At 43.8% G+C, this 26,694-nt stretch overlaps 1 protein-coding gene across 4 annotated transcripts in view; it reads right to left on the bottom strand.

Moving 5' to 3' along the window:
* rbpjb (recombination signal binding protein for immunoglobulin kappa J region b) overlaps positions 1-26,694 on the bottom strand; it is a 76,622-nt gene that overhangs the window by 46,500 nt on the left and 3,428 nt on the right. For 2 of the 4 annotated variants that reach the window (XM_086197127.1, XM_086197126.1), the window contains exon 1: positions 379-557. The exons of 1 other annotated variant lie outside the window; for it this stretch is intronic. Coding sequence is in view for 1 of the 3 variants with exons in the window: in XM_086197126.1 (XP_086053252.1) it covers positions 379-398 (20 nt within the window). In the remaining 2 variants the exon portion in view is untranslated. Of the gene's footprint in view, positions 1-378; positions 601-26,694 lie in introns of those variants that run through there. One more of the 4 variants, XM_086197129.1, reaches the window with a different exon arrangement.

Genomic DNA, 26,694 nt, shown 5'->3' with positions numbered 1-26,694 from the left:
TTTGATGGCTAGTCGCTGGTTAGCCTGCTAGCTAAGAGCTCGCTGTTGTCTGGGGAGGAGGAGAAGAGGGAAGGAGGGGGGCAAAAAAAAAAAGACCACCGAGGGTGAAGTGTAGCTTAGCCGGGGCTAGCTCGCACAACACTGCAGCAACAGTCAGCCCAGGCAAGTAACGTTTACTGGTCAAACGGGAGGAGAAAAAAACACTCGCACGCAAACACATTGAGACAAAGAAACGGCTTCCAGCGTCTTAACCAGCCGCCGCAACACCACGCAGCACCGCGGCGTAAACACACGGACTGAAATCAAGCCATTTCATGATAATAACTTGTATCATCCATAACTCCGCTCCCCACCGCCAGCCCCGAATCTCAGACTCACCCTGTCACAACAGGCGCCATCTTCCACAAACTCTCACCAAAACTCCAATACTCGCGATATCCTTTTTCCTCTCCCACAGCCCAACAATCCGCCGAGACAACAGAAGCAGAATGGAGGTGTAGGGGACGAGGGAGACGGAGAAAGGGGGTGGGTGAGGAAGACGGAGAAAAAGGGGAGGCGGCGGCGGGTAGTACAGGGAGAGAGGGAGAGAGAGAGAGAGAGAGAGAGCGAGAGAGAGAGAGCAGACGCCACAACAACAGGCGTGGGAAACTTCCGAAACCACGCGAGAGTTGGAAAACTCTCACAATAGGCGAGCACAGAGGGAGCGCTCTCTATCGCGAGATGTGCGTAGAGCGGAGTAGTTGTTTATCTTGTGGCGCTGAAATACTATTCCCACGTGTTTACCGGGTAATAAATTACAGCACCGATCACTCTTGAGAGAGGGAGGGGAAAAAAGAAGAAAAAAAACCAAAGCATCAGTGGCAGAGAACGGGTTTTTCCCAGGCTCACACTTACAGTATATACATTCTGTCTCCTTGTGTCTACAGCATTTAACAGCTGCGTATTATTACAGCCAAAATTTCATTTTATTTCACAATGCATATCATGTACACAACAAGGTTATGTCCGCGAGGATACGCTGGCTTTAAATGAGAGGAGGAGGAATTGATGGAGGTTTTCTGCAGGGCGAATCTACTATTCCCTTGGGTAACATTGCAGTTCCTGTTTAGAACGTGGAAACAATGGTGTGAACACATGTGAATGGGCCATACAGAGCAGATTAGTGCGTTGCCGTCTCATTGGGGAGTCCCATGACCACCCTCCTCACAGCCCAAACCTCAGTGAAAGTACAAGGAAGGCTATTATTTCAAATGATCATGCTTGGAACTGTGGCGTAGCTTTTTAATAGCTTTTCTATTCGAGACCCTTAACCCAGCCATAGAGCTTTTTTTTTTTCTTTTTTCCTCAGGGGTTTGCGCGTTATTTCATCCCCACTACAAACAGATCAGGTCATTCTTGTTTATCTGGGAGGGGTCAGAAAGTCGTAAACCTTCATGTAGGTCCCCAACCCCTCCTATGATGTTGTCCCTTCTGCCCTCATTTAAATGTGTTTGGTATCTTTGTTCATCTTACCAGTAGATTTCTGGTGGGAGTTTTTTTTCTACACCCCCCCCCCCCAAAAAAAAACTTCAAAGTAAAAATTAAGGCTTTGAGACCACACCGGTGGCAAGTCAATGCTCTCATTTGTTAGATGCTGTGAGTGATCTGCCTGTGGCTGTTTTGTAAAAGACAAGGAAAAAAAACAGGCAGTGGCTGAATGAACCCCCCCCCCCCACACACACACACACACACACACACACACACCAAAAAAAACTTTAATTTGGTAAAGTACAAGGTTTCTTTTCTTTTCTTTTCTCTGGTTTTGGTCCCAAAAAAGTCATTTTAAAGTTGGTGAAACATGTTTATCGCTCTTGAGTTAAAGGTACCATTTGTAAGTTTGGGAAACAAAGCTATTTATACCTGTCATCACATTGTAAACCAATAGGGGGCAGCAGTTAGCATGAAGCTGTGATTGTCACAACGTGTCTCAAAATGAAAACAAATTCTAACTTATAAAACATTTTAACAGTGGCTCTATTTACATAGAATAAAATATTCTATTAACTCCATCCATCCATTTTCTACTGTTTATCCTTTTAAGGGTCGCAGGGGGTGGAGCCTATCCCAGCAGCCTTCAGGTGAGAGGCGGGGTTCACCCTGGACAGGTCGCCAGTCCATCACAGGACCAACACATAGAGACAGACAACCATTCACACTCACAGTCACACCTACGGTCAATTTAGAGCATCAATCAGCCTCGTGAGGCGACAGTGCTAACCACTGCACCACCGTGCTGCCCGATAATAACTCAGTTAAGTCAATATTTTGAATGAGATACTGCCTTGTACAACAACAGTTTCTAACTACCTTCAACCGAATAAATGTTAGAGTCAGAGTAGGCAGTAATTGGAAGTGTATACATATATACATTTTTAGACTGATAAAATAAACATACAGTCACCGTTTCTCTGTTTTTGTGCTAAGCTAACCAGTAATCTCATCTAACTCCAAGAGCAAGACAGTAACTCTCTACATTTCCCTTCCTATCAACACTTCCCTGCCAAGGCTGAGGGACGATCGACCAAATCCAACCATTTGAGCTGCCTGAAATTATCATGTCGCCCGTTTTCTGTTCTTAACAGGTGGCCTTTTGAGTGTCAATGCATGACCACATCAAACTGATTTTCTGTACGTAACATGTGATCTCCTCACAGTATACGTCCTACAAATCATATTTCGTATTTTTCAGATGTATAATTATATTCTATGGGGCTTGACTGTTCTGCAAGAAAGAAATGAGGCGGAAAAAAATGGCGGAAAAGAGTTGCAGGGATGAGGTTTTGCACGAGAGTGTGCCTGCCCCCGCGGCGTTAGCCAGGAAGAGACAGACAGGGACCCTTTTCCCAAGCCTCAACCATTTTTCCTTTCCTTCTTTTTTATAGTCCGGTGAAAACCTCCAGAAGCATAAAGTGCCTTCAAATGTTTTACAGCTTAAACATTGCGCACGTGTGATTAGATTTCACAGAAAATGGGTGCTAATTAGAAAAGGTAATGAGGCTCTTTTAGAGGACGTATAATTTAAAAAATATTTATTAAGTATTGACACTTTAACAGCAGGGTTTTAAGACTCAGCCTTTACGGCTGGTGTAAAAGAAAAAGCTTTAAAAAAAAAGAGAGAGACGCTTTTAATGTTTTTCTCTACGCTGCCATTTTCTGCGTCTCACTTTTAGAAACGCACACTTTTCTCTCTTTATTTTTTGGGAGTGTCTATGCCAGCGAGGAAAAGAAACAACTTAAAATTTTTCATTCAAGTTAATGAGCTGGAGCGAGCTTCTGCAACAGCTCCGGAGTCTCATTAGGAGTAAGACCATTTATTTTGATAGAGAGGGTGCCAATTCAAGCAATCATGACTAAGCCATAAGCCTCAGGTCTATAAATCCACTCACTTGACTGCTTAAGCTCGTGGCTTATGGCGAGAGAGCGTAAGAGATTGAACCAAAGAAAGATCCCCAGTGGAAGTGTCACTCACCAGTAGCTCATCCCAGTTTTGACTGTACGGACTTGGCCTACATACAGTGTGTCGATATGAGAAAGGTGATTGTCATCCTACACCCGTAACTGTCAAAACAAGGGTTAAGGCAAAGGGCGAGACTTTGCTGCACAGATCAACAGTCAAATCTTATGATTCCTTTCTTTTCAGTTCTAATCTGACATTTTGTGAAATTAACAAGTTTTACTGCTGTGGTCCGCAGGCAATTTTCACATCTGAGCTGAAGCGTCGCTTATCACACACAAAAAAAAAAAAAAAACAGTGGGGAGGAATTATTTTATCTGCACATCTGTAAGAGCGAAGAGGGAGAAAGCAAGCCAATTAAAGAAGTGTGGTTTGGGTTTCCTGATTAGCAGCTCTTTAATTCAAAGGCATTTGATAGGTTTCGTGGGGAGAAGGGTGAGGAAGGTGATCTTCCTGGAATGAAACACAGTCAAAAGTGAGAACCAGTAATAGACAGAGAGAAGTAGGTCAAAAGACACTCGGTCAAATGTTAGACTTGTGAGCACGCACGCTGATAGACGTGGAAACAAGTGACCGGCCTGGTGCCAGACAGAAGGGAACAGACAGAGTTTAACCTTACAATATTATATTCACTCAAACCTTTTTCTTTTTGTATGTATGATTCACGCACCCGGTATGAAATACTGGGTTCATACACCAAGCTAGCTGTAATCCCTTCCTTAAGGCCTATAGTTTTATCTCTTTTCCGATTGCCTACAGTTGCAACCATGACTTTTGATCCAGTCACCCAATCAGAGTGGAGGGAGGGGCGGGACAACACCCCACAGACAAACCCTCTGTTTCTTCCGACCCTCTGATATGACATATTTTTACCACGAGCCACGATCGCAAAGAACTCAGTAAACTTGTTGGCTTGACAACTAGCACAGGCACGCATTTTTTATTAGCTTGAAGGCTAACATTAACTTGGGTTGGGCGCCAGACTGTGTGACGCTCGACTTTCTTCTTCTCTCGATGAGATACAATCATACCCCGCTGTTACTCCGGTCCGTCCACACAGTCCAATGTTTTAGTCGGGCTGAGCTTTTGTCCTTGCATGCTCTTGGTAGATGCGATTCGCTGACATGACTTTTCGCAATGTTTCTTCAGCCCAGGTTGTCGTTTGACAATCTGCAAAAGTCAGCAAGACATACTCGGACAACGAGAGCACCCTCGGTCCTCTTCCTCTCTTGGATTTTCTAAGTTAGCCTCGCCTCTACGCACTTGCGCCACACTTCTGCTGTGTGGTTGCAAAGCTCTCAGCCGCCAGTGTGGCAGCATTCATGTGTATCTGCCTTCTGGTGGAGCGTGTGAAACAGTTAGCTTTGCGAAAAGTTGAGGTTTTGGGTCTAAATGAGCTCCATTTTGACGAAAGCTCCACACACTGGTCTCCTGTGCTACAGTCCACCATTCTAGCTACCCCTCCACCGCTCCCTCTACCTCCTTATACAGATTTGTCTTGCTTTTTATTCCCACCATTGTGTGATCACAAGCGCTATTACCACTCCATGGCATCTACATAAATATGAGTCTTTTCATCATTCATCTGGGAAAAACACTCAGAGGCTCGGTCTTCATTTCATCTTGCCCATGGAAAACACTGCAACATCAAAGGCCTTTCAAGTGCTCCCAGGAGTGTGTTTCCAGAGGAGAACCTGGCGTCTTTCTGCCGGAAAAAGAAGAAGTTTGATAGGTCCTACGGAATTAAAACACCTTTAATTTAACCAACTCCAAAAGGACTCATGAGCGCACCTTTGCAACAACAACCCCGGTGCTTTCAGCAGATCCTAACCACCTGGCCAGGTGCACATCCTGGACTGAGCAGCCAAGACAGGAAAGGTACTGCTAACGGATACATGTGGCCACAATAACAAGACAAAAAGTCACAAGTTAATCAAGTGTGGCTCGTGCAGGGGAAGGGCGTCCCTGCCTGTCTGTCCGTTATGTCCATCTGTCTTGCTTTTCCGGCCACACGGGACAACCCAGGGGTGGAAGAGGGCAGACAGTCGGATGAATAGAATAGACGATGAGTCCAAGAGGGGCACGCCTTTATACTCCCCTCTCGCCCTCTATTCAAAGACTTTTATCACATAGCTGTCATTAAAAGCAGGTTCAAAAGACATCACACGAACTGCTTTGAGCAAAATACGACGGCATGATAAGACAGTCGAGGGGAACTTAGCGGCTGTTTTGCGAGCTCCCTCTTTTGAAAGAGGTGAATCAGAGGCATGAGGAAAGAGACGTTTCCCCTTTCCTGAACCTGGACGGTTCACAGAGAGTTCAAGCTGCCAAACGTTATGTGGGGTGAACCACGCTGGCATGCAATGTGGCAGCTCAGACATATCCTTCACATAAGATTTGAAAACAAGTCATAAAATGATATGATCGACTTAAATCTAAGTGATGGTTTTACTTTAAATGTACAAGGAAGGGCATTTCAAAGCCTGTCGTAGTGCCGTAGATACGTTTTTACAAGCGCGACACATCGTAAGGACTTATAAATCCATTAGTGCGATGGCTATCAGCAGAAAACCCAAGCACAAATAGAAACAGCCACCAAAAAGCCGCATGTTCGCTCTGTTGGGAGGAGTGTCAGCACTTTTGAGATCATCCTGCTGGGGACTGCACACAGCAGATTTGGTTCTCGTTTTCACTTCAGGGAAAGCTTTTCATAAAAAGTTATGAGGGGCTGTCTGGGCTGACTTGGCTCCGTTTCTTGTCGCCATCTTTTTAAATCAGTGTTTACCTCGAGGGTATTTTAGTTTGATTAACAAAACAGAACTGGCCACGAACTCTAAAAAATATGTCAAAGGCATTACGTTATGGAAATTGTAAAAACAGCTTGATTTCTTTATTTATGCCGAGTTCCTTGAAAACATGTGACATTGTCAGAGGGGAATTTTTTTTGAAAGCGAAATGTGTCAGTGGCTTCAAATGAAGTGAAACGCCACATTTGTGGGCATCCACCCATATATATATATATTGATTTCCTGAAAATGAAACACACTGTGTAGGGAGAGAATGCCGTCGCAACCCGTGGAGAGACGGGCCCTAAACGGACAGAGAGGTTCACTTTGACACCAGCTTGAGACTTGAGAATATTCTAAGACCGTTAAGGTGGAAATTAATTCATAGCTTCTCTAATTTTGTGCAAAAGCTCGGCTTCAGGGAGGGTGTGAACTTGTTTGCTTTCCTTCTTGGGAGTGAGAGGAGAATATCGATCTCACGCCAGGGAAATGTGCTCGCAGAGAGTTTCAAGAGGAGATTGATGGTACACTCTGAGGTTGAAAGCAACAGCCAGCAGCTCGTTAGCTTAGCTTAGTGGTCAACACCTTTCAACACTCTGAAATTCAGTGATTTTTTTTTTTTTTTTTTTAATAGCGCATGACCAGAATTTTCTCCTTTCCTTGAGATGTCCAGGTTGGATGCCCATGGGTCTGAAGGGCCTATAGCCTCAAAGTCCATCTGACAACCACTGGCAACCCAAACACCCCGAGGCTGGGAGGAACTGCTGCCTGGTGGGATCATTTGAATTTTGTCCTTTTCGTCCTCATTGCCAAGGCTTCCTCCAGCGATGGATTATGCATTCAAATATGTCGCTATATTTACTTTGGAAGGACTCCCAGCAGTCCAACCTCACTGTCGGTCCAAGCTACAAAATCTCTGGTCTTACACTTTACCTTTGCTGTTCTCTGCAGCCACAGCTGGGACTCGCGTTACAAGATTCCGAAAAAAAATTCAAAGCGGTTTTAAAATCGGGTTGCATCACACACGCGTTCTTTTTTTTCCTTTCTAATCTCAAACATTCACTCGCTACAAGATGTGAAAATAATAGCGCATCGCACACGACAGGAAAGCCGTAAGTTTATCGTACCCCGAGGTGAGAACGCACCACGTCACGTGATCACATGTCATGTGACCTCACGGGGAAGCAGTTGTGTAGAAAACGTACTTAAACGTGCTGTTATAACGACGCGCAGTGAGTTAGAGAAAGTTGAACGAGTCGGAGCGGAGACACGATCGGATGTCTGTTCTTCGGCGAGAACCGGAGGTCTGCCAGCAACAGCAGTTGCGTTATGCTACCTTTAGCTAGCCTAGCCTCAACTCGACTGTCTTCACGGTCACAGAATTAACATCCACCTGAAAATGCAATGAGTGAGGGTGAGAATTTTTGAAAATGGCGACCGTGAAGACAGTCGAGTTGAGGCTAGGCTAGCTACCTTTAGACAGTCGAGTTGAGGCTAGGCTAGCTAAAGGTAGCTAGCCTAGTCTCAACTCGACTGTCTTCACAGTCGCCATTTTCAAAAATTCTCACCCTCACTCATTGCATTTTCAGGTGGATGTTAATTCTGTGACGGTGGTAAAATGCTCGTCGTGAACAATTCTTGTCGCGGGTACGTTCACTGGAAGACCCCCCAACTGCCCATTCCTGGTCATACTTCTGCACCAAATCCCCACGCATCGCTCTCCTGAGGTTCCAGGGTGACGAAGACCGCAAAAGTCGAAACGCCGCTCGGACCCGACGAAACATAAGGTGTGTTAGCTCAGATGTGAATCTACGTCAAACCAGCGTTCAGGGAGTTTGCCGGCGCCAATTCCAAGTCAAAAAGCGTCACTACGACTGAGACCCACTTCAAAAGAACACAACCAGAGCGGCGAAGACAGGTACAGGTATTTCTCAAAGTGAGAGTCACACTGAGAAAGAGGAAATATGAGTTGAATGTTTGACTCCATTTCTGACCCCCCCACCACCACCACCACCTCCTTCCCCGTCACTTCCACTTCTTTTGTGCTTCATTTCATGCATCTAACTGAGAGTGACAAATTTATGTTCCACCTCGGAAAATCTGAGTCGATGCATGCAACCCATGAGATCCTTACGGCCCCAAAACAATCCCTTTTGTATGCGGGGTGAAAAAAAAAAAAAAAATCTAAAAAAAAAAAAAAATTCCACCAACCCAAGTTATTTTGTTTGTTGTCAGGATATGGTTGAAATATCATCTTCTGAGACTGAATATCCCGTATTGTGGTCATCTGGGCCGCGAGCCAGTATTTTTTTTATTTTTTTTCTCCCAGAAAAGAGCAAAAACTCCTCCAAAATTCATACCCCTTATGAGACTAATCAGGAACAGGGTCAAAAAATGTCATAACAATTGAAACTTCCAAAGTAAAGCTCTTCACTTGGTGAAAACCCTTCTGGGATATCCACATCCAGTAAATGTGGAGCATTTAGTTTGGCCCTCTGCCCTCGTTAGTTAAGACTCCTGAGCCAAAACTGCTGAAGCTTCACAACGGAAGAGGTCTGATAAAGTAACGACACACAACGGTAATGATTTTTTAACAGGCTGTTTGTGTCGTGACAAAAAAAAACAACCCAAAAGACTGTTGTATATTTCTTACTGTCAGTTGAACCAAATCCAACATCCCCCCCCCCCCAAAAAATGTCCCCTAACGTCTATAATTTGCTCTATTTTCTTTGTTAACTTTCTCAGTTTAACTTTGTTAACGGCTGCATATTTGGCCAACGGCGGTTTAGAGGAAACAAGCCAAGTGAACCTCTCAAACCTTGACCTTTGCCTTTTTATTAACGCCCACACACACGCACACGCACACACACACGCACACACAAAACACACAAATATACACAAACCAACAGTCTGTTAGTCCGCAGAATAAGAAAAACTCACACAAAGGCGAGGAGGTGATACAGTACAAGACACACACAACCGCATATCGTCTCTCTTACACACACACACACACACGCACGCACTCTTCGGCCATGTGACTGCACTGCTAAGGCCGTGACCCTCTATGCCCCCTTCTGTTGCCCAGGCTATCTGTCTGGGGGTCGACAGAGGGAAGGGAGGAGGAGGAGGAGGAGGAGGAGGTGTTGCAGGGCAGGAAGAGGACTAGTGATTAGGATGGGGGGAGGGGACATGCATACCCCTGACCCTGTGTCCCATTCTTGGCAGCCACCGGGCCGCTCCGGGAGAGAAAGAGGGAGGCCCTGCAAATATTTGTGATGGATCCACACCCACAGACTAGATAGTGGACACGCACACGCACGCACACACACGCACACACACACACACACACACACACACACACACACACAGGACAGGTTGAAGAGGGATTGCACACTCAGAAATAAACAAGGATGTGACAGTATAATTATGATTTTTTTTTATTTTCTCGCCGTCCACGCAGCGACTCAAGTATCTCTTCTACTTTTCGACAGACTTCCCGTGAAATCCGCCACAGACGTTTGCCATCCCCGGGGGAAGAATATTAATTACTCCAGTAACTTTTCCTCGAGGGCTACCGCCGAGGCTCCCATTCGTCATTCCCGCTCGCTGAGACGTCTCCGCGACTACCGGGTGGACGACCATGAAATGTGCTACAGACATCCCCCCCCCCCCACCTTATGATAAATTGTGAAACAATTGAGTGATTCATTCACTCTCCGTCTCGTACCACCATCAGTTATTTGTTTTATCTTTTAATTTTGGATTATACAACGTTTCCTGAAAAATGAATTATTGCCAGCATATCTGCTAAATATGAGCATGTGTTAGCATTTAGCTAAGAGCGTGACGGTGGAGGCGGCCTCGAAGGACCTCTCTGAAGTCTGGAGGGCAGGATTTTCTGAAGAAGCAGTGTGATTTCTGATGCCCTTGTTGCTTCTTTCTCTATTTAAAAAAAAAAATTCATTTACTTGCTTATTTACAAGATAGTTCGGTTTTGAGCAGTAAATTGCACCATCGTCTGCATGAAAACTGTGAATTTCATCTAATTTGTGTGTGTGTGTGTGTGTGTGTGTAACAACAAAAACTACACATTAAAAATTAAACTTTTTTTTTTGTTTGTTTGTAAATTGAATTTCAATCTTCTATTGGGATTCGGTCCTGATTTTATGCAACATTTTTTCCAATAAATCCAATTTTTTCGGCCACTGAAGTCTGCACCTGCAGTTGTGTACATCTCTTCTTTGTACAATGAAATGTTGGCAAGTTTTAACATCAGTGAGTCAGAATTGTCTAAAAATGCACTGACGGAAAATAACTGAATGGCGGTCCGACAGAGCCGACATCTATGAAGGTCAACATAACCAAACTCAGTGTAAAAAAATGCAAATTTTAGCCATGTTGAAAGGATCTGCCTGAAATTTTATGAAGTCCATCTTTGGCCCATGCTACACTCTTCCAGCGAGTTCGGTGAAAATCAGGGTTATACTTCTTGTATAAGCCTGCTGATAAATCCCAAGAAATTCACTAAATATGAGCAATGTGACGATCACTCTTGAAAAGCCCGACCAACAACTAAGGGGAAGCGTTTTTCTTCTACAGATTTATTTGCACTGGAATGAGTGACACCCAATGACTGGGCCTGCTACAATTTACATGAGCGAGTGAGCGAGTCCAGATAAAAAGAAGAAATGAGCGAGTGAACAGTAGTAGTAGTGTGAACAGACGGGTGAGGAAGTGGGGTGGCAGCCATTCAGCGGGGGAGCTTTAGAGACGCAGGTGCCTTAATTGTCCTCCAATAAAGCCTCTGCGAGTGGGCAAACCTGTGAATGAGTGTCTGTTAAAAAGAGAGATGAATGAGGCTCACGTGAATAAATGAACGAGTGAATGAATGAGCAAACGAGTGGCTGGAAGAGTAAGCACTCTGTGGGGTTGCTGGAGGAGATTGAGGATGGAGTGAAAGACTGGAGGAGGGGTGAGGGGTCAGAAGGGGGGAAAGATGGAGGAGAAGCAGAGAGAGATGGCGAGGAAGCGATTGAAGGTGGGTGAAGGGAGAAATGGAGGGAGGGGTGTAAAAATCAGAGAGTTGGGAGGTGGCGGCGGTGGGGTGTGTGTGTGGGGGGGCATTTTTAGGCAGGGCCGTCTCAGACAACGTGACATGGCACACGCTATTAATTCTGGCTCAGCGGAGAGACCCTGCCTCACCATCTGCTCAGGGTCAGGGGCGTTCGCTGGGGTCGGCGTCACATCAAACCCCCTCCACCCCACCCACACACACACACACACACACACACACACGATCTCCCCTCCCTTCCATCCTTCGCCTGGCAGACACCCGGCCAGGCCCGCGCACATTTCCATAAAACAATTGCAAGGCAACCTGCTCCCGTGTCGGGTGGGTGGGGTTAAGAGGGGAGTGGAACGCCGGCTTGCCTTCTTTAACAATGGCCTGTCAGATGAAAAGGCCCCTGGTGAACTTGATATACATTACAAAAGAGTCACACCAGGGTAGGACCCGGGACCGGCCTCGCTGACCTGCGGCTGAGTTTGAGCTTGGCGTTCATTCATTTGTTCATATTTTTACCCCCCCCCCTTCATTAAAATGACACATGCGTGTGGCAGGAAGTTGGTGGTTTATGGAGAAGTTGGTGGTTTATGGAGAAGTTGGTGGCTCATCTGAGCTCCATTCTGTGTATTATTGCAATGCGATCCACAGTTTAAAGATGGAGACTCACATGACCATGCCTCTCCATGCAAACACGTACACAGAACCGTAATGCTGTCGCTCATCCAGAGTGACAAAATACTCTTAAAAGCTCATTTCAATTTTCAAATTAATAAACTACAGGTGCAGTGGAATGAAACTGACAAAATGTCCGTCTGAATACAGCTGAGCAGAAGAATAAAACGGAGCTCAAAAAGTAAACACTGTAATACTTTCATCAACGCGTTATGGAATACGTGCTTAGAAAGTCAAGTTTTCACTTGTGTCTTTTGGCTTTTTTTGTCGGCCAGGATTATGCAACAACAACAACAACAACAACAACACAAAACTAAACCGCATCGATGACTAAGAACAAAAACAAAAAAAACGCCGGACTTTTTTTCCCAGATTTCTACAAACAAAAAAAGACAATTATTAGGAAACGAGGTAGATAAACTGCCTAAAGACAAACCGCAAATTCAAAAAAATGACAACAAACAACATATATTTTGTATACAGTATATATTTATATCCACACAGTACATACAAATATATATAAAAATATAAATGACTCCAAAAAAAAACACTGCAATGACAACATTTACTCAACACATCAAACAATGTTATGAATGTTGATGGGAAATATTTTCACGTCACATTTAACAACACTTCTTTTGAATTCTGACCTCCTTTTTTCATGTATTAATAGTCAAAGTTGTTTTTGTTTTTTTTAAAGGCCAAAAGCACCGCCCACCATAACTAAAGATCAGAAAGTAAAACCTTCTGTACGTCTTCGACGAAAGGAAAGTGTCACTGTGAGGCAGAAGGGAAAAAGAATTAACATTGCGGCGTTAATGAACATCATGGCGCCCGTCTACTTCCCTACGCTTTATTTCACGCCCTATGCAAATCGATACAAACCGAAAATGACTGTTGAGGAGTTTAGTACTCGCTAACGCGGTTCTTAAAGGAAGCGGTTTGCGTGCCAGAGCTGGCAAAGCTACCAGATTTGGGGTCCTTAAATCTGCTGGCGCTTAGAGATTAGCACTAAAACAAGAGCAGATCAGACGGATGGAAGCGGTATCACATGACTTCCTGTTGTCCAACATTTCATTTGACCGACCCGTCCATCCATCCGTCCATCCATCCATCCCTCGCAATCTTTTTTTAATCGAAATAAAACAAAAACTCTTTTGCCTTCTGTGACCACTTTTTTTTTTTTTTAACGTGATCATCAACCAGGCGTCTGTGAGGGGTTCAAGTCCCTCCTGTGCCCCCCCCCCTTCCACCGCCCCCCCCACTCCACCCCCTGAGCTAAATCCCTTAATCTGCTCTCGGACACGTCTGGAGGGCAAAACAAACAAATAGGATCCCCCTTCATCCTACGCCCCCCCACCCAGGCCCATCACTGAACATGACATCACGGGAAGGAGAGGGCGACATTAACCCTCTCAAGGTTAATGAAGTGAGGTTGTAACCGCGGGGCGCCGATTCAAACCACAAGCTTTGTTAAGGAGGAATCGTGGCATCTTGAGATCTCACTTTGGCCAATATTTCTATGGAGGCTGCAAATCCACGGCCGAGAGTTTCACAAAGATGCTTCCGAAAAGAAAATATAGCGAATCGATCACTGTATTCCTGAGTTCTTCTCCTAAGCACACGCGGTCCCAAGTCCTGGTAACTGCGGCGCTCTGAATGAGGGCCATTAAATCAAAAGTGTTTTTGGGGGGGGGGGGGGCTGTCCTTCGGGGGTCAAAGTTTAAAGGTCAGGAGGTCAACGCCAGGCAGTGTCATTAGCGGCAGCTGGCCCGTCAACAAACGCGTGTCCAAGATGAAAAGCCGTAGATCTGGACGCAAATCTAAGTCAAATAAGAGTAGACAGACGGACAGCGAGCCAACAGAAATATCTATTTATTTAAGTGTCTCCGTTGTCTGTCCTCCATCCGGCCTCACCCTCTCCTCCAACCTTCAAATATCTTCCCATCTTTCTCTCGCTCTCTCTCTCTCTCTTTTTTTTCCCTTTCCGCTCATTTTTTAGTTTCCTCCTTCCTTCGCTGCGGGTTACCTCTGACTCCTGACTGGGTGGGTGCTGCCACGGGCCAAAATAGTGATGTCACGACTGTTATTTTCAAGAGGGGTGAGCTCATTGGTTGAAACCACAAAGGAGCTGGCATCCAAGTGTCAGAGAGAGCGAACGTCCGGGTTTGCCGTTGACCTGGCGCTGGCCTTCGTTTGTAGAACATCTGTGGAAAGGATCTGGGACAAGTTGTTCTAAGCTCACAGTCCATCTCGCGACTACTCTACTTATCAATCAAGGAGTTATAAATACGTTGGAAATCATTAAGGAGGGAAAATGCCCTTAAATTTGGGGACAAAAAAGAAAGCCATAAATCAACACTGAGACCACAGCTGACAGAATAAATAACACAGTATTTTTTTTAAATATTTTTTAGAATCTGACAAGAAGGCCACAAGGACCAGATACAGCAGTGTGAAGACCGGCCGTGTCACGCTAGTTGAACACGACGCTCGAAAGAGTGGCACGGCCGTGCGAGTTGTGAGGGACGACTGATAAAACGTAAACAAGCACTTTAAAGTCATTGTTGTACTTCTTTCCTGTTGACTGAAGGAAGAATCCCCTTAAAACCTTCGTCTTGTTTCCGTTTCAACCATTTCTAAGCGAAGCTTTGGAAGTGCTGCGTGGTTTGGAGCGAACGAAAACGGATGCGTGCAGAACGAGGCAACACAATGTTTTCTGTCAGAAGATGGTGGTCGAAGTGATGTTACACAAGGCTTTCTGGCACTTGGCCATCTGAAGTCTTAATCTCATGAAAGACGACGAGAGCTCTCAAGGAAGTACTTCAAGTTGTACATTCGTTCATGTTGACGCGTAAGCGCCAAAACCAGCTGGCTCCCAATGCTGCTGTTCCTATCAACCTTTGTCAAACTTAGAGCACCAAAATATGTCGGTGTGAAAATTAGCAACCACATTAGCATATGAAAATGTTACGAAACACTAATATTATTATTTTTTTCAAATTGATTACATGTGTTGTATTATGCATAGATTTGCACAATGTTAATCTGTGTGCTAACTTGGAAAGCTAATGTCGTTACTAGCTAGCAGCCGGAAATCAATGATGAAACATGCTAAACAAACGTCAGTCCATCTGGAAGGTGATATGAACGCTCTTTACTCACCAATCTTGTTTCCATAAGAGCAGATGTTAACCAAACTTTGAACATTTTGTGGGGGTGTGGGGAAGATAAACGAGGCTACACAATTTTCATAAAAAGATGGCCGTATTAGCAAGGGTCCACACTGATGTGAGAGTACAGGCATAGATCTTAGCAATAAACTAGCAAAAAAAAATGGCGAGATGTCCTAAAGAAATACTTTGAATCTAACAAGTTATCGGGGTTTTTTTTCTTTCTTTAGAATGTTTTTTCTTTCTCCTCAAGAATTAATACATGTACCGGCACAGAATAACCAATTTCATATCTCATGTTATCGTTTGTTGTGAAAGAAGTTGTCGTTCTTTAAAAAAAAAATGCAACGTGAGCGCAAAAAACTTTCAGTGAGATTTCCATAATTTACCGTGTCTATCATCCTTTTTGAATGTGACGCATCAAAATATTTTTTTGGTGATGATAATGAGGTTATTACCCGGGTGACTGCCAAGCGTTGTATTTTCTTTTACATTGTTTACTGTTACCAGGCGATAGCTAGATAGTGGCATCGCTAACGTTAGCTTTACTAGCCAGCAGCCTAAAGGTAAACAATGAAACATGCTAATCAAAAGTTAATCCATTCAGAAAGTCAACAAAGTCACATTTAAATTGTTTAACAGTACTCTTCAGTTCAGTAATAGTACTAATACTATGCTGTATCACATAAAGAAAAATAATACTTCGCTGCTAGACTGATACACTGCTCTTAGAATTCCAGGGATGCTATTAGCTAGCTGCTTGCTGGAATTTGACGTTCCACCTAGAGCAGCAGACAAAACAGACCTCATAAAGTTGGTTCCTAAGCAAAAGAATGATAAATGTTGCGCTCTCGTGTCCACAACAAAGTCACAATTACTTTATGTACATGAGAAATATGCAATATGTACTTGAAAGGCAGCGTTAGCTGCTTAGCAAAGAAATCATCATCAAGAATGGTGATGTCTGCCTGTTTTCTAGAACAAACAAGTTATTGCACACCCTCGACTGTGAGGGGAAATCCTTCACCAAACATTTCAAAACTGTTCCTAGAATCTCGTGGCACAGAGACACCATTCATACTGGCGAGCAGAGCCCCGGGAGCCTCCAGCGTCACAGAAGCCCTCTCCTCTACAACTCCAGCGACGGCTGTAGCGTCAGGAGAGAGCTGGGTGACGTAGGAGGACTGATGCTATCAGCTGAGAGTGATACATGTGACCCACGCCTGGCCTGGTGGATTGTCAAAGGAATTCTGGGAAATATGGTTGATCAGCGACATAAGTTAAGAATGAACTTTTTTTTTGTTTTTTTTTTGGGGGGGGTGGGCAGGGGAAAGGGAACTGGACTACAGACAAACCTCTCTGCTGATGAGAGGTCAGATGGATGAGAAGCATCGTTGTGCAGCAGAGATTGGTCCTGTGACACATGCGCTGAATACCCTTCAATAAAGGAAAACTGATTTTCCTCAACAAAATGTAATCTAATGTAAACATCCCAAACTGAACGTTCAGAGGAAGCCACACACACACACACACACACACACACGGCTGCCAAGGCAACTCAACACGTACCAGAACACACACAACCAGAGCTGTGGCACATCACGCCCCGCCTGATACGCCGGCGCCAACGCTTCAAACATGCTTCTGATGTTTTCCTGGGCTCAGATTATGATTTATGTTGAATTTATCCTGTATTTCCACATACATAAAAAGATATTTAATGTTTGTTTTTGTTTTTTTACCACTAGAGAAAAAAAATTTAACATTTGTTTCGTGTAAAATTGGTAAAAGTTTGATTCAGCAATTTTATTTTTTTCATTCAATTCAGCGAAACCTCCTCAAGACACTTCAATGTTCAATAAAAAAAAGAAAAGCGAACGTTGTCGTCGCTGCGAGCGTGACATTGATTTCTAATTTTTTTTTTTTTTTTTTTTTTTAAATCAGCTCAAAGTTTACACTTCATTCACTTGTTCACATTTATCGCGAGTATAACTTCAAATATCCACCGGCCCTTAAAACAACATCGGCCAGTCCCGAAGTTAATGTACGTTTCTGTACCTCCTCTTTACTTGTGTACTTTATCTGCATGGTATTTTTGCCTTGTGCTAATTGTTTTTGTTCATATTGCAGTACTGGAATTGTAACATTTACTGCGGCTGCATGTCAACTATCGACCCTGAAAAGATGCTATCACTCAGTCCTTTATTTAAAAACATTCTTACCTTCTTTTTTTACTCGCGTACTTCATCTGGATGGTACTACTCGTGTACTTTTTCTAACGCCCCCCCCGCCCCTTTTTTCCCCAGGTGTCAGCTGCCAAGGGCCTACATTAGCATTCTTGCTAACACCACCATGTTTACACCCTTGATTCTGATGTTCAGTAATGCGCCCTCCTTACCATAAAAGCAAATAAATCACAAATTGAGGCAGCGAGTTTTGGTATTTTTGAGCCTTCGATGGCGTTCAGGTTCCAATTTTTTGTTTTTTTTTAACCAAACGTTGCTGTTTATCACTTCTTATCTGAAAAAGAAATTAACAAAATACAGAGATGCAATTTTAGATCTTTATGACGCACTTCTACAAACGGTGACTCGCTGTGTGCGTGTGTTGCCAAACACACACACACACACACACATATGATGCGCCGCTCTTACAGGCCAGACATAGAATTGAAGATAACCCGCTTTCTGAATATTCACTTATCTGTGTGTGTTTGTCACTGTGTGAATAAATGGCTCACATCTGTGTGCCAGTCAGGATATCAGTGAATGTGCTTGCGTGTGTGTGTGTGTGTGTGTGTGTGTGTGTGCGTGTCCGTGTGTGTTGTGAGGGTCAGTCTGGGCAGCGGTCCAGACTGCTAAGAAGAAAAGTAGTGAGTTTCACCACAGGAGGTGGGTCTGGGCACTATGCCAATCGGCCTAACATGCACGCACACTCACACACACACACACACACACACACACAAATACAAAGCCTCAGGCATAGGCCCAGTGCTGTCGATGCCCGTAGGCAAGCCTGACCACTCGCTGCCCTCACAGACACACTGGGGCTGGAACAGGAAGGATAGAGCTATAAGAGAAGAGAGGGAAACACAAGGGAAGAGGGGGGGGGGCAGAGAGAGGACACACTGATAAGGTGGAGACGGAGAGAAACACAGAAACGCAGGCTGATAATGACAGATGTAGGAAAACAGACAAAGGCAGAAAGAGAATGAGGTGCAGGGAGAGGAAGAAAGATTGGCCAGGATTGAAAATGGCAGCAAACAAATGGAAAGAAAAAAAGGAGGGAGAGAGATGATAGGGCCAGGTTTTAGGAAGATGGTTACTGTGCAAGGTGTGTGTGTGTGTGTGTGGGGGGGGGGGGGGGCAGAGACATGGGGAAGATGAGGTGAGTGTTTTTTTAGACAGGAAAGGGGGTGTGACAGAGACCGACATGGGCTTTAGGGATACTGGAAAATGGATAAGATAAAGGAGTGGAGTTCAGGGGAAGTGTGTGTGTGTGTGTGTGTGTGTGTGTGTGTGTGTGTGTGTGTGTGTGTGTTTTGTCCAATTTTGGACATTGAGGACATTTTGGTGGGTCCTCTTCAGGGAGCTGTTTGAAATACAGGACTTGGTTTTAGGGTTTGGGTCTGGGTAAGAGTTGGGATGAGGGTCAGGATCAGGGTTAGGAGTCAGGTAGTTGTGATGATTGGGTTTCGGGGCTGTGGCTTGCAGTATTTCAATGAAGGTACTCAAAGAAGTACAAGGAAGTTTCTGTGCGTGCATGAGAGAGAGAGAGAGAGAAAGTTAATGATATAAATTCAGGGGGTATTGAGCCCTGGAGCATCAGAGGGGGAAAAAAATTAGGCTCGGTATTTCTTGTTTCCACAATTTATGTATTTTGAGGGTACAAGTTAATTCAAGGACACAATTTATTCCTCTCAGAGCCAGGAATTGTTACCCGTTTACTAATTCGTTATTTTGAGGCCCTGGGATATAACTTGTTCCCACAATTTAGTTATTTTGAGGATACAAGGAATAACTTGTGCACTCAGCCGAGTCTGTTCCAATGCCTTGACTCGATTAAAACGTCACATTTCTGAAAATGTCCTGCCTCAAGTGAAGCTTCAGTAATAAAGAAACCTGTTACATCAGTCATCGGAAAAATCCCAGCGTGAACCCATCAGCACATTTCTCCGGCGGACTTCCACGCAATTATTTCAAACACAAATGTTCCGTGTCGTTCCTCCAGACCAAACTCCATTGAGAAAATCAGTGATTTTCCTGAAGCGGTTGCGATAGCGCTCAAGTCTGAACGTTACCAAGATCTTTCCAACTTTATCTTTCCAGGCACATTCAGTAAGCATAATCTGCATACCTTTGTTCCTCCCTCTGAGACAACCTGCATTTGTAGGATTTATCAGCCAGTTTACAGGTAACCTGCTTCCTCTTCGCCGGCATTCAGACAGAAACCTTGTCGGTGGAGGCATGCTGTTTCACTTAAGTGGTGAAATGACGAAAGAAGATCCAGGCCCTTTAGATTGTGTAGTTGATCTATGAGTTTGGAGCCTTATGAGACTCAGGCATTGGAGGGATTCATTTTACCATAACAGGATAATGTTTTTTCTGTCTGTACATTTCCTCGACCTGTCGCTAAACACACACGATTGATGTTTGACTTTTACGGTCTTGAGAAATGAAAAACTCACTAAATTACATGTAATTTGTTGTTGTAAAAGCAAAAAACAAAACAAAAACAAAAACACAAAAAGGTTTTCCCCCTAAAAAGAAAACTGCAAGGCAAACTCCTTACCTTGCTTTCGAAAAGATGAGCTGGATGAGTGGACGTTGAGTTGAGACGTAGATTTTTTTGAGTTTTCATGGCGGAAAAGTCTCAAGTGTGTCTCGTGGCGCAGGTTTGACTTGAAACTGATGAGCTCTGAACGTGTCTGAGCACTTATCTGTGCATTTTCTGGGTAATAGGGTGGCGTTAACATGTTCAGGGTTTCTTGACTCAAGAGAGAAAGCTAATGATGCCTTAAAGGACCAGTGTGTGAGATGTCTTTTGGCAGCAATTGAATAAAATCTTCACAATAACCTGGTTTTCAACAGTGTACAACCACCTGAAACTGAGATAGGTCTTGCTTTTGTGTCTAGTTTTTGTCCTGCCCCCCCCCCCCGCCCCAATTATAAATTCTGACTGTGGCTCCGCCCCCTCTGACTACCGTATGTTTCTGCTGTCACATCTGAAGTGCTCAGGTGCGTCTTGTCACCTGTCAGCAAGAAGCTTCGCCAAAAGGATGTTGTGCACCCTTAGGTCCAGGACAAGCAGGGCCTGAAGCCTACTGTAGGTCCTGCTGCCCCCGTATGAAGGGAGGTGTGAGGGCTACAATGCTAGACGTGTATCAAGCAAAAATGCTATTTGCTGGGAAACACAGAAGTTATCATCTGAAGACGCCCCTCCCCGCAATAAAAGAGGTGAAACCACCTGGTCGATATGCTAAGTGGTTAGCAGTTAGCCTTGTTTCCTCATACTGTCACACAGCTTTGGATAATTCACATTAATTTTATCCATGTTGCTCCACAGTTACTTTAAATATAGTACAGACCAAATAAAAGGGCAATATTAACTCGGGTTATTTCACCCAAGCAGAAAATGGCTACTACTTGGTGCTTTTGTTGTTTAATGGCACTTGGCAGGCATTGCTGCCACCTTCTGGTGCGAACACGTACTATTGGATGTCAGTAAAATCAAAGGGGGGGTGGCCTCAATTTCATTTCGAGACATCATATACGTCACATTAAATACTTTTTTTTTTTAAACGTGTAGAGATTATTCAAAATTCATGACCTATCTGAGGTTGCAATCTGAAACTTCACCACTAGATGCCACTAAATCCCACACACTGGTCCTGGAAGGCACTGGTTTCATCTAAACGGATAACCTTTACTTTGGTGTAGTTTACGCTGCACCTATTTTCTTATTTTCTTTCTAGGGCCACGGAATCACACATCAATGTCTTGTTTTGTTGTCTTAGCCCTTGTCTTGATAGTTTTATTGTTGAAAATTATAGTGTTGTTTCAAAAAGTCAGCAAAGAATGAATGATTTAAAAAAAAACAAAAAAAACGAGAGAGCTTTGGCGTGACAAAGTTTGAACTCCTAACAAGGTCACTGACAATTTTCGTTAAAGTGTCAAGTGAAGCTTTTGTTCTGTTGTTGCTCTGACTTCTGTTGCTTTCACTCCTCTTTTCTCTGTCACAGACAGACGGAGGGAAGAGGGAGAGAGGGAGAGAGGGAGAGAGAGAGAGGCAGCAGGACAGAATGGTTGAGGGAGAGAGAAAGAGAGAGAGAGACAAAGAACAAGTGAGACAGAGGAAGAGAAAGAAAGAACGTCTGTGTTGGTGCCAAAGTGAGGTATAGGGTTTCCTGAGACTTGTTTCCCTGACTTAGCCGTTCTGTAAGCTCCATCCACTTCCCCTGTCTCACAAACACACACACACACACACACACACACACACACACACACACACACACACACACACACACACACACTTCTGCTGCTGTTCTTGTGAGGACATTTGTATTCTATAAACTTAAACTGAACCTAAACACGAGTCTAACCTTAACCCTAAAAAAAACGAGTCTTAACCTTCAAGCGACTCTTTTCAAAAGGTTTCGGAAATCGCGGACGAGCTAAAACGTTCCAATTATTTTATTTTTTATTTTTTTTTAAAACAACAGCAACTCTCAATTCACACAAAACACATACACCCGCTACTCAAATCACACAACATATCATCACAAGAGATAGAGGCTTTTGGAAAAGTGAGCCCAGATCCCTTGGGCTATTCCCAAACCAGCGCTCCGGTTACACCACCACGTTCCAGAGCCCAATTCCTCAGTGTTGGGCTGAGTTTACTTAGGCAGATGCCTCTCTCCTCAAAAACGCTGCACAATCACCCCCAGAGCACTTAATCTCTGTTATTGGAACTCTGCTCCTATCAGTCCGCTTCCATCTAAATATTATTGGAGGCAGAAATAATAGAAGTTGCAATAAATATGTGAAGTAACCTTGTGAGTGCAAAAGCAAGCCCACTTTATTAGCAGTTTACATCTGAAATGAATACGCAAAGTGTAACCGTTGGCTTGGTTGAGAGGACTGTAAAAATAAAAGCGGCGTGTAAATCATGGTTTAACGTGTAGGACATGGTCAAGAAAAGGATCGTGTGCGTTTCAGAAATAAAAGCCGTCATTGCCTGTTGTGTATTTACGGCTTGATCCGATTGCTCGCTCTCCAAGTTGGCCGACAGGTTTCACTGTAAAGGCAATAAGACATTCAGCTGAACAGAGGAAGCGCGATAAATTAACCTCTCTAAATATCCCTGTTGCAATTACACCTACACTTATACCAGATCTTGTACTTTATAGTCCTATAAATCAATAATTCCTAATATTTTAAGCATCCTAGGGTTTTTTAGAGGGGAGGAACATTACAATTAATTTCCTGAACGGAAGCCAACCTGTTCCTGAAGGTCTCACTTTTTCGCTGTCTCCAGCATGCTGATGCTAATATATGGAATGCTATGGCACAAGTATTTTTATTTTATGTTCTTGGCAGTTTTTCGCAGCTGTAAGACTTCTCAGTTTGATCTAAACCAAAATTACACACGTGAAAACTCCCGGGCCTTGTTCTGGTTCATGTTGGACTGAAGATTTGGACACATGGTTCTCCAGAGGAATCGCTACTCGGTCAGTTTGGTTCACCTCAGGTGAGAAGGGATGAGGGAACAACTAATCGCTTTGCCGCACATAAACAGGGGATATTACCCATCAGTCATTGTGGCGTGCTGGAGCAGCAACAAAAAAAGTGTTGTCGTTGCAATGTTATCCTTATTGATGTGGCGTAAAAACAAAAGCGCTCAAATAATCTATTCATCAAATCTGAGAAGCTAATATTACTAGCAAGCAAACCTAACATTGGTTTGGCTAGCTAGCATAGCTGTGTAACATTCGTATCACAACGCTATGTGAGCGCTGGTAGCTAGAAACTTAGGAAGTGGTAGCGGCGACAAGTGTCTGGGAGGTTGCTAAGGTAACAATGTGCGCTTTGGGGATGTTTGATGGAGGAGTTCTGTTAAGGGAAGTCCACTTAACCACCGTTCCTTGAACAGGAAGTGGGAAGTACTGTTTATGTGCACTGTGAAAGCTAGACGTGATGCAGGAAGTGAACCAGAACTGCAGTTTGAAAAGGGTATTAAGTTGCTGCTGTTCCACATACAGAAGAGGATTTATGACAAGTATTGACACCATACTGTTGTAGTGACACTGGCGCAAAGTAACGCCGTGATCTTGAATCATTTCAGAAACCTTCTGTCTAGTTTCTCTTCTTGCAGTTTAACAGATGAAGCATCATGTAGTCTCAGTACTCCGCAGTTGTGTGTTTGAAAGTCTGTGTCAATCAATGTAATTGGCAGTGATTTTCCATCCCTAATTTTCGGCCCAATTGTCCCTTATGGGTCAAATTGCACACCACGCCTGCAGAAAAATGTAACAAAGTAGCAACTCCTCCACTAATTTGGACCAAAGCTACCTGATAATTGGTGAAATGCCTCGCCTAAAACTGAACCCGTCTTGGTACACCCAGGCTGGACAAAGAGAACCAGCACTTTGAAGGCCTAATCACACCAGCATTTAAATCTTCAAAATTGCACAGTAAAGGTCAATTCATTCCAGTGGAATGGACACGCTTATTTTCTGTCAAGATCAACTTTGCTAAATCATCGAAGGCCACCGTCTTGACAGCCCTGAGCAAGTCCAAAATTTGGAGAGTCCAAAATTGGACACTTTTTGTCCCATTAGCGTCCAAGCTAACTAGCAGTTGGCAAGTATTTTTGCATGTGTCACTGAAGAAAATGGTGTACATTAATGAGGAATAATGTCTTGGGTGGACAGCCAAGGGAGGGGAAAAAAAGAAAGATGATTATAGTGACTACACATTAGCTCAACTTGCTAGCATCAGGTTTCTTTAGATGAGGACAATATCCCAAATAGAAACGAGGGCCAAAATTACAAAAATAAGCTGCAAACGGCTGAAATTATCCTCAGTGTACTTGAATAGAAAGCCTTGCTGTCTGTGGTGTATGTGATATGTTCCACACTGTAGGTAGCGGAAGGCAGGCAGACATCACTGTGCAGTAGTGTGCATTAAAAATCCAGAAGCCACAAGTACAAGTTGGTTTTCCTTCTCTCTTGTATTCCCCCTTTGCCCCCAAGCCAAACCACTCATTCTGATACCTCAGCCTCTGTCCAAATGATTCATTCAACCATCCACCCACTAAAGAAACACTAAAACAAAGAGCGAACGCAACATAAAACAGCCTATACTTTTCCGACCGCATGCCTTCGCACACAGGCGAGCGAACCCACAAACACACACTGTAAAATTCGTGCACCAGTGTGCATATCCACAGTACAAAACAAAAAAAGACATATTTATACACCCAGATATACGTGCATAGCAAGCGTCATGATATTCCACATCATCCACATGCACCCTCTGTTCCTGCAGCCCAAAGGCAACACCGTTCTACCACCGCAGATCCCGGCGCACTTCCAGCACTGACCTGAGATGACATCATTGCTATAAATCCCCCGTGTCCCCCCCTTTGCATCCATCCTAATCTAACAAAGGGCTGCGTTCCAACACAAATCATCCAACCCTGTTCTTAATGACAGGGTAGAGCTAAGTGATGCCAGGGGGCAGGAGAACTGGAGGTACTTTGGTCTGGGATGTTGCCCGGTCAGGATTCCTCGCTGAAACATGTGGTTTGTTCTCTCTGAATGGAGCAGGAGCGAAGGAATGGTTGGGTGAGGAGAGCGGGGAGCAGGGAAGACCACAAAGGAAGCACATAGCCCAAAGGGAGAGATCATTTGTAACTCAGGTGGGATATGGTTCTACTTTCATCTTGGGGTGGCTTTCCTTTTTGGATGACATTAAATAGCAGAGGTATACCCTTTGGACAGAATACGAGGATGAGGTTCATGCATGCAACTCAATCGTTTTTGCAAAGTTCCTACTGACATCAGTGCATATGGGTGCTATTTAATCCTGTGGTTAGGTTTAGGGTTATACACATGACATGTCCAAGGTTTATTTTTGACCCTCCATTGCACGTAGAGTCAAAGTGAGCAAATGTTGGAAATAATGAAGTTCTTCAGCAGTTGTGGAAAGATAATACTTTCCAAGGCTTTAAAGCTTGTCAGACCGATATGATAATACAATTTCCACACTCCTAGCTTCAAATTCCTTCTCAACGGCTTGAAATGACATGAAATCTGAGCTAATTATTAGACAAGTCCAAGTTAAGACCATAATGTCAGGTAAGTCCAAATCTTAAATCCTTAATGTCAAGTTGAAGTTGAATTAAAATTACTTTAACAAGTCTCAAGTCCTGTGAGTTTCAAGTCAATTCTCAAGAACTCAGGATAGGTCCAAGTATTTCAGGACAATTCTGGCCTTGAGTCTTGCGACAGAGAGCCTCAACCTAAATCTTAGGACTTTAAAGACAGGTCCAAATCAAGCCTCGAGATATTTGAGACAAGTTCAATTGACAATCATGGAATTCTTAAGTCTGACACCAAGATAGGTTGCAAGTCTTCTAACAGTTAGCTCCAACTTTAGCCACAGGTCCAAGACTTTGACAATAACAATAAATACACTTTTAAATCAGAATTTCCAGCCATTGACTCCAAATCAAGTTTGTTGTCATTTCAAATTTCAAGCTTCGTCAGATCTCAAGTCCTAAATAATCCTAGTTCAATAGTTTTAAAAAGTCTTAAGTCTTGTGACAGCAAGTCTGAACGCAAGTCCATAAGGGGAGGTCCAAGTCAAGTTTGAGGTCACTGGAGGGAAAATATTATATTCTCTCATTTAGTTTTAATTCCCTAACTATGAGTCAAAATAATTTAATTGTTTAAAGTCTATTAATGTTGGGCCTGGACAGAGATATCAAGTCATATGTTAAATTGAATCTGAAGTTCCACAGAACACATCAAGTCAGGGATACTTTGGGGCAAGAGCTGATGGAGTGGACAATATACGCCAATGAGCCGCGGTAGACATGTGTCCAAAGGTTACGATTCCTAGTCCCAGTCCATCCTAGTCCCAATCCCAGGTGGGACTAGGATGCAGCAAAGAAGAGCTTGTTGTTCAGCTGGTTGTTCGTTTGTCTGGTGTCTCTGGGTAAACACCAAATCCCCCTAAAGTGATAAAGTACTCTATGCCTGTATCACCCACTCAAAAGAATTCACGCATCAATGCCTACCGGACAAGTCAGTTCACAAATATTTGCACAAAAATTGCAAGTCGCTCACAAGTTTTAAGAATCTTTTAAGGGGGTCGATCCAAGTCTTTTGGGAGGCAAATCTTACTTTTGCGCCCCTCTAGGCTCTCGAAGCTATAATGCCACATATCAGGAAGGTTCTTTTGTGAGTGCGCCATGAGCCTAAATGTAATGAACAGGTAC

Source organism: Aulostomus chinensis, chromosome 24, assembly GCF_037954235.1.
Source record: "Aulostomus chinensis isolate RoL2024-O1b breed Wild chromosome 24, RoL_Achi_v1.0, whole genome shotgun sequence".
Taxonomy (NCBI): domain Eukaryota; kingdom Metazoa; phylum Chordata; class Actinopteri; order Syngnathiformes; family Aulostomidae; genus Aulostomus; species Aulostomus chinensis.
This window is presented reverse-complemented; position numbering and strand designations above follow the sequence as displayed.